Source organism: Gossypium hirsutum, chromosome D05, assembly GCF_007990345.1.
Source record: "Gossypium hirsutum isolate 1008001.06 chromosome D05, Gossypium_hirsutum_v2.1, whole genome shotgun sequence".
Taxonomy (NCBI): domain Eukaryota; kingdom Viridiplantae; phylum Streptophyta; class Magnoliopsida; order Malvales; family Malvaceae; genus Gossypium; species Gossypium hirsutum.
In genome coordinates, this window is record NC_053441.1 from 816,325 (window position 1) to 825,559 (window position 9,235).

The 9,235-nt window shown below is 30.2% G+C and overlaps 1 protein-coding gene across 4 annotated transcripts; it reads right to left on the minus strand.

Moving 5' to 3' along the window:
- Window positions 1–4,392: 4,392 nt before the first annotated feature.
- On the minus strand, window positions 4,393–8,688 carry LOC107907455 (uncharacterized). Of its 4 annotated transcripts, none has more exons than XM_041092991.1 (9): window positions 8,478–8,688; window positions 8,271–8,371; window positions 7,963–8,183; window positions 6,679–7,310; window positions 6,469–6,577; window positions 6,197–6,252; window positions 5,228–5,334; window positions 5,053–5,140; window positions 4,393–4,883 (listed from the first exon to the last, which is right to left on the minus strand). In XM_041092991.1, exons 1-9 carry the CDS (start codon window positions 8,622–8,624, stop codon window positions 4,695–4,697), a joined length of 1,650 nt encoding a protein of 549 aa, XP_040948925.1. In that variant the 5' UTR covers window positions 8,625–8,688; the 3' UTR covers window positions 4,393–4,694. The 4 variants fall into 4 exon arrangements, with proteins under 4 accessions (XP_040948925.1, XP_040948926.1, XP_016690340.2 ...); XM_041092992.1 differs by having other exon boundaries at window positions 5,228–5,321; window positions 6,193–6,252; XM_016834851.2 differs by having other exon boundaries at window positions 6,454–6,577.
- Between the last annotated feature and the right edge of the window lie 547 nt (window positions 8,689–9,235).

Sequence of the window (9,235 nt, forward strand, 5' to 3'; positions counted from 1 at the left end):
CTCAACCATGCTTACTGGTTTTTTATTTCTTTTCACATTGTTAACATTAAAGCCACAATTTTAGTGAAGGTGATTTCTGAATTTTAGGCTAGCTATTTCTTGGCAACTTCCATATCTACCCCACTTAGCTATAGGCAGAGGCTGCTTTTGTTATTTTCCGATATGCAATGCTTTGCATGTGTCTCAATTTTATTCAAAGTCAATTCCATGAAAATTCTACATTTAATTTATTAAATCATATCACTTTTACATGTGTAAATTTAATTAACTTTTACAACTCAAATTACATGAATAATAAATCGATGTAAATAATTTTTGTGTCCCTAACCATTTTGAAAATGTATAAATTGATCTTTCTTTAAAAAATTAACCCAATTCAAAAAACTTTCAAATTGAGTTAGAATGATAGCAGTTTGAATTTTTTTCACTTTATTCAACTTAATTCAATCAAGTGCTCACCCTTAAACATTATATTTAAGTCCCTTATTAAATTCTGTCATGAATCAACTTTATATTCACTCGCTTGATAAATAACTAAAAAACTTTTATACATAAAAATTACAAATATTTTTATTTTTTTATATTTTTATATGAAACTAAAAGAAACAATTTAAAATTTAAAAAAAATCCCCAAAAATATAACACTAAAATCCTAAAACTCAATATTATCATTCTAACCGATGAAATTTAAATACATGTATGTCAGAAAAAATTTTCGTGTGTCATAATTATATATAAATGGAGATTGTACCATTGTGCAGGACCGGTATTAGCTACCCAACTCAAGACTTTGTGGTCCTTCATTGATTGGTTTCATATCTGATGAAAAGATTAATTCCTACCCAAAAACAAAAAATAAGCATGTGGGATTTTCTCAGGGGATCCAAAAATCATGTGAATTCATTTTACACTTGATTAATGACAATAAATAATAAAAATAATGTCCACTTTTCAGGCTACGAATGAGATCTGTGGATGCGGTTTTCGTGTGGAGAAATATTAATGGTCGGGGAAAAGTTAATATTTTATTTGAGTTTCGATTTCATTAGTAGATGCATGTATCTCATATTCCAGAGCTTTCTTTTTCGAAATTAAAGTTTAATAATCTTGATTTTGAATTTAATTTAACGATTGTTATTTGATAGTATAATTTTTTTAAAGATATATGTCGAGATTAAAAATTCTATTGATGATGTGTGAAATATTTTTTAATTTATTTTATTTAAATTTGAAAAATATCTTTTTTATTACGGATAAAAATAAATTTTAAATGTTGTTTTGTTAATTGTTGGGATAAAGTTTAAAATTATACAAATATTAATATTATTTTCGATATAAATATATATATATAAAATAATTATATTTATCAAATATAAAATAAATTAATATATTTATTTGAAAATGTGAATTCAAATCACAATCACTATTTCACATATTCATTCAAATCGCAATCAAAATTTATAAATATTAAATTACTCTTAAAATTAAAAATTAATATTTACCATTGACTTAATTTGCAAAAATTTTATGAGAAAAGTAAAGATGCAACAATCATGTAAAAGGTGAAGTATAATAATAACGTGTATTGATTTCAATGTGGTAAAGGTGGAAAGAATGATTCCACCAACTTTTGTTTTGGTAAAATCATTGACAAAGAATTAGTAATAGAAAAAAAAGACTTAAACTAAATCATATCATATAGTTTACTATATTAATCAATCATATGGGGGGCTCTGTGTTGGAGAAATGACTTTGTCTACTTTAGATTTACGTGTGGATAGTATCTCATCTTTCTTGTGTTTGTGAATTTTATCACATTGATTATTTAAACTTAAAATTTTCACATATATATTAATTTCGTTATTAAATTTTAATTATCTTTTATGTTGGGTTATTTTCAATTTGATATTATTAGAACTTATTTTGGAAACGAAATTGGATTGGGTCGGCTTCCGTAGATGCTTGTGAATTAAAAAAAAGGAGAGGCAAAGGCAGACAGAGCACATGGGGGGAGCTGCAAGAGCAACTGCAAAATAAGAGGGTGATGTGTCAGCATCAGGCAGTTTGAAGGTTTGATTCCAAGGACCACTCAGACAGTGTGCTTGGGATTAGGGTTAAATAGAAAGAGCAGCAATTATTAATGGCAGCGTCACGTGTTTCTCCTGCTTAGAGATAGAATCTCCTTGGATCACAAGCTGCCCTTATTTCTCCATTTCTCCTCCTGCTTTCCTCTCTGCCACTGAGTCCATCTGGGATAAAACTTGACTTAATCATTCAACTCGTTTCATTTACGTATATTTATTTATTTATTTTTATCACAAGCATTGAAATTTAATTTTAAATGTTGAATTATATTTAATTACACATTTTAGTTTTTAATATATGGTTCTAGATTTTATGAATAGTTATAATATATATATAAATCTTTGAATACTTGGTACGGTAAAAATATGAATAGCTAGTAAATAAGATCATATCACAAAACTCAAAATAAAATAAAAAATTCCATATTTATTTATTTTTAAGAGCTTTTAAATAAATACGTCACATAATCTATTTAATAAAGAATGGTTAAAATCTATCATAGCTCCCTCTACTCTTCTCAAATTTTAGAATTTAGTCTTTTACTTTTAAAATTTTACTTTTTTAAAATTTAAATTCAAATCTAATTGTTAATATTATTAATTTTTTTGTTAAATTTATTGACGTGATAGTTTGAAATAAAAAAATACTTACTTAATAACAATGTAATTAAAAAACAAAGTTTATAATAAAATTGATTTTAACAAAATAATTATTATTATTATCAGTTAGATTTAAATTTTGAAATATAAAAAAAACAAATGATTAGATTCTTAAAAATAAAAATATAAAAACTAAATTTTAAATTTAAGAAAAATATAAACACCTATAACATATTTTAATAAGAATAACCTACATAATATTCTCTCTGTATATTAATAGAATCGAGCAAAAAATGTATGATTACAATACTGAGATTTTCGTTAAAAGAAAGAAAGAAATAGTGGAGATTTCAAAGGAGTGATAGATTACGATTCCAAAATCAAATAAATAAAATCTCTACGATTTTTAATAAAGTTTGTAGTTATTTTAACGCTTTTTGGGTACACCAAAATCGTTGAATTTCTTTAAAACCTTCAAAAACGAAAACGAAGGATTACAAAGGAAATGATTGAATAAGACAGCAACTTGACAAGTGTGAGCCTACAAGAATGATTGTATTTAACATATTTACATTTTCTATGAGAAATAGGATAAGAATTGATGTTTGAAATAAAATAAAATAAAATAAAAGAGAAATTTCTGTGTTGAGTTTACATTAGTTACGTAAAAATGTGAATCTAAAATATGATATATCGCAAGTATTGATTGTTTGGTTTTGGACGGCGAATTAAAATAGCATTAAAGTCAGAATCAATCCAGCATCTATGGAGGGAGGGGGAACTCAATTTTTATTCCTTTCAATACAAACATCATTACATATTTTTTTTAAAATAGTTTGAACCATTTGTATTTTTAAATATAAAGAGAGAAATTCATAATAATTTACAAGTTTTGGCTCAATTTCTCATAAAAAGGAAACGGAGCCTTTGCTTTTCTTATGCAAAAAGGAATAGGGTCTGTAGGAATAGGTGCTTTTGTAGGAGGAAGTTTATAAAGTAAAGCAATGAAAAATATTAATTATGCCTCCAAACCTTTGGCTTAAACTTTAAGCAAAACAAAAACAAATCATATTACTACCCTTTAATAGTTTTGGATTTTTTATGATAAAAATAATTAACTTCATATAACCCAATAAAATATGTGGCTATATTTTTCGAAATAGTTTAATTTTATATAATATTTTAAAAAATGAAAATATCCATACAAGATATATCACCAATAAGGTTATTAATGTGACTAAATAATTATTTACTAAATGTTACGAAAATTTCGAATCCTATATTTATTTATTGTTAGTAAATGTATTATAGAGACCTTTATACTAAAAGTTAAATTGTATTTTTTTTCGTTTATAAAAAATAAATAAATTTATCTTTTTCGTTAGATCTCAAAACAAATTGATCATTTCTATTAAAAATTGGCATAATAGATAAAATAACTAGATAGTTACACGCAATGTGTCTCATTTTAAGGTACAAAAACCAATTTTTAATAGCAAAAATGTATGAAATTTTTAATTGAAAGATCAATTTACTTTTTTATCTAACGTAGAAAAATCAATTTGCCTATTTTTTTGTATAAATGGGATAAAATACAATCTAACTCCTAATACAGAGTCGTCACATTAAACTTACCTTTATTGTTATATGCTATGTTGCAAAATAGTATATGTCGCGATGTAAGGCATTGTTTTCAAGCTAACAACAGTACCAGCAAAAAAAGGCATTAGTTGTTCATTAGTTGATAATACTGCGTACTTACAAGCCTACAGGCTACTTTCAGTGCAAAAATACAAATGGATTTTGTAGTCTTTCAAAAAATCAAAGGACCATAACCTCTAAACCTTGAAACAAATCAAATCTGTAAACCCATTTGTATTCACTTTCCTATGCATTCAAGAGTCAAATGATTTCTTACAGTGTGGTTAGAGATGGCATAGGATCGGTGCTTGTCTAAATCCTCCAAACATCTTGTCCTTTAATTGCTTGAAACTATGACGCTAGCTAAGTTCATAATTCTGCATCAATATGTTCTACTGTCTCTGTGCTTTTATGGCTTTTATCATGAGCATCATACACGTAGTTCATTTGCTGAGGTACATTCGGGTCATGAGAGTGTTTTTGTTTGAAGATAGCATTCCTCTGTCTGCCATATTGAGAGTGGGTTGGCTTCACTGTTACCTTTCCTGCTTTTCTTACCTGAATGAAATAGCAGCAACAGCAGCAGTAATAATGCTAGAGAGACTAAATGCCTCATTTGGTTACTAGTGTACGGAGGAAAAAGCTTATTTATTACATTATGTATTACAATAGTTAGACATGAAATAAAGAATAATTGTACAAATTTAAACTGAATTTTCTTACTAACCCATATGATCCTGGAAAAGAAGTTTGTCCCATTCAAAGCCAATGCCTTGTCCACTGACTCCTTGTTGGCAAAGGTAATGTATGCAGACCTGGTGAGCCAACGTCATGTTTAATCAGCCCGCAAAATACATGATAAAGTGTGGAATGCAACACAATATCTCAGGTGACATTCGTACCATTTTTGTGCGATGGTTGATGTGTCGGTCAACGTAATAACTCTGTTAATGGATCCACACTTGGAAAAGTAAGATCTCAGAGCATCTTGAGTGGCTGCAACATGAACCTAAAGTTTTTTTAACCACAAGGAATTATTCCCATAAATGTTTCAGATTTAACAGTAGCAAGTTTAAAAATAGTTCCCACATAGGACATTAGAGACAGAGTCACTGCTGTTGCAGGTGAATCTACAGTGTTAATTGTACTCTGGTTAATAGAGCTACCTTGATGAGAGCAATCAAATGATAGGAATGCATGGATTTGACTTAAAACTATATCAATAGAGTTATTATATTTCTCGATTTTATGGATATAAGAAGCTGATAAAGACGACGCTGACAATCAAGATGTGATAAAATAACATAATGCATATAATACAAGTATTCAGTTGTTTTATGTAATACTACAACTCAAATCACTCCTAGGAATCGGCTATACTGACAAGTTTTTATTAAAAGGGATAGAATAAGGAATGGTAATTGGCATTCTATTATAAACTTTGACAGTATGAAGCCTCTAAGTCACTATGATCATAACAGAAGAATCAGTCGGCCAATCCTCCCTTCCAATTCAAATTCATCCAAGATTAAATGAAAACGAAAACCAAATGTATGATTGAAGTTTCAAATACCTTTAGGTGCCTGTCAAATCATTCTGGAAAGGAATAAATTACACAAAGAACATATAAGGTAAATCTATAATAAATTCTTTTTTCCTTGGCAGAACAGGGAAATCTTCAAACTGTAAACGATGAGAAATCCTCAAGCATAATGCCCACATTCATGTTAAAAGAAGAAACAACCCACCACAGTGCTTTCCTAAGCACTAATATCACACAAGTGAAGGAAAAAGAAATTGTAGCAGCAACCAAACAAAACTACATTTCAAGGTAAAAGATGTTTGACTCAGAAGTGATTCATCTCACCCACATTTGTAACAAATACTGTCCTCGACTCAACCCCTTCCTTAAGCGGATCAACTGAACCTGAAATAGCCCAATTTGACATTATTGAGGCTGGGAAAAAGTCTCCCACATACAAAATTTCACATAAAAACAACTCAGCCAAGCCACAGGCCATGAACAAAACAACTTGATTCCAATTTAAGAGACTCCAGAAAGAATTTATAGAAAATTCAGGGAAATTTCTTAAGCAAAGATAACTGTACTCATCAAAAAGCATCTCACCTGAAATAATCTTACCGGAGCTAGAGGATAAGGCATGATACCTATCCTTGTTCCGTGGCATTGATTTTAGCATGCAAATTTCTCTTTCAAGTTTCTGTAATCTTAATTTCATATCAACCAATTGCTGCACAAGTCAAAAACTTAAGCATGTTAATTAAGCAAACTCGACTCAAATTGAACTTCATGAAAGCAACTGATGTTTTTGCCAAGCAGGTATTTCCTTACAGCTTTGACAGGCCTAACTCCTCCAGTTTCTGCTGGAAAAGCACCAACAGATATCAGTGTCTGAGTAGATTCTCGAGCTTCCACACCCAACTTCTCTTGAGAAGTTTTTTCTGGTCTATATCTTAATGATGCATCCAAGCCTGATTTCAAGCTTTTATTGCAACTTTTTGATTCATACAAAGCATCACTCTTTTTCAACATCAAAGTGTGTTTTTCAGGATGTCTTGTAAATGTTCTGGACATTTCTTCTTCATGGTCCTGAGTATCTGAAGTGGTAGGAGAAATAGGAATGAAATCATTTAATTGCCTCTTTCTACCACCATTGGTTCTATAGGTATTCACGTTATAGTATCGTGACGGATTTTGGTTGACTTTGCCATCTTGAACAGTAGGAATCAATGTAGTTTGGCCAAACCCCAGGGACTTCTGTTCCGACATGGGCCTCTTTATATTTTCATTCACTTGAACATTCACAGAAGTGTCATTCTCATCCAGCTTTCCCAATCTATCCCAAACATTACCATGTGTGCTTCGATTGGTTCCATTCTGATGAAAGATGGCATCAGCTGCCCTGGAAAAGAGCCTCCTCCCACCAACATTGGTCACCTGAGGACGCTTGAAAAGTGGGCTTTCTGCATAGAAAACACATACACAAAACCCTTCAGATTCAAGCTTTCAGGTTAAATTTATACAGACGAAATCCAATAACAAGTTTTTGGGTGAAGTGTACTATCTTCTACAGAAAATCTTATAAAATACTTATTTATCTGATACAATAGTAAAACTTAGAGAGTCATTTTAAATCATTATGATTACCACTATCAGGGAGTGGATATCATATATAAATCAATGCAGACCAATAACAGGGGAAAATACACCCTTGATAGTTGATATAAAATAATTCACTATATGCATTAACGATCAAACCCCACCGTATTTAAAATACACATACGCCAACAGGACAGAGCATTGAACAAGTTATAATTAACAAACATTTAAGATTTGATATTCGTGGAAAGTAGTTTGCTTTTGGATCAATGAGAAGGCATACATACATACATACATACATACATACATGTGGCGTTCCAAAAGATCCAAGTTTCAGTAATTAGACAGAGATAATAGCTAACAAATAAATAAAAATGATTAAGAAAGGCTTACTACATTGCACATTTTGCTCATATGAAAGCACGACTTCAGCAGATGGCTTCGTTTTAAATGAACAACCATTTAGGGACCTATCTTGATTATTCTCAAAAGCTCTTAAGTTTTCATTAGATTTACCATAAAATGTCGAAGCATACTCATTCGTTTCCTCATCCAAAGTGGTAGAGAAGACCGGAAACCGGCAATGAGGAACTGATCCTGGTCCAGATTTTTGTGACTGCTTATCGGCAGAAGCATCATCAACATCAGAGGAACTTGGACGAGTAGTGTTCTCCAAATCGGAGGAGCTCTTACTTGCATTACAATCATTAGAACCTTCTGATAAAACATCCCATAGCCTAAACAAAAAGAAAATATTCATCGTTGGAAGCAACAAATTTCAATGAAACGAAAAGAAAACTGGAGAAGAAACATGATAAAGTTACCAAGATACAAACTCAGTGGTAGTATCACCAAGAAACGGTTCCAACTCAGAGTTTGCTTCAGACTGAGACTTACCGTTAGAAACAAGCACGACAACATATTCCTGAAACAATAAAATTTACCAAATTTCAATGAATGCTATGAAGCCAAACAATGGTGAAAGAAAAGAAAGGGAGTTATAATATATATATAAAAAGAAACGTAGTTACAGTGAGGACTTGGATGCTATCGGAAGTGTAATTAAAACGGCGAAGCAAATGAAGAAGCTTTTTGGAAACAGAAGATCTGGGAATGGAGTTAGACGCCGTTATTAAAGGTGTTCGTTTCTTGAAATGGTTGATGTTTTCTTTGGTCATTTTCCTTTATTTTCAGTGTTTCTTGAGAAACGACTACGAGAGAGTTGTACATAAGGACAGTGTGCTATTCGTTTCATTGTGTGCACGGGCTTCATTTTCACTTTATTTTCTTCTCTCTCTTTTTTTGACATTTTCCTTCTCAAAATCTGAAAAAAAAGAAAAAGAAAAAAAAGCACGCGCTCATTTCTGTTTCCAATTCATACTCGAATCGTAACATTGGCGGTCAAAGAGAGAATAATAGTTTAGATTTCGATTATATAACTATATACTACGATTATTGTACAAATAAATGTTAACATAAAAGTAATATATATACAGCATATAATACAATCTTTAAATTACTTTAAATATAATTAAAAGCTTCAAGATTTTATTTTATTTTGCTTGTTTGGTTTGCCATGTTTAGCTTCTTTTTTTAGCCATGTATGGGTTCATTGTGCCCGTTTGAATTATTTAGATGACTGAAAAGTTCTTTATTTAATTCTTCTATAGTTATATCTAACAAAGTATTGCAAATAAATCCCCTTTATGATGCAAAATGTAATTCTTAAAAGTTCCAAATTTAATCAACTTATGTGAATATCTTAATTACTTCCAATAAGTTTAAACTT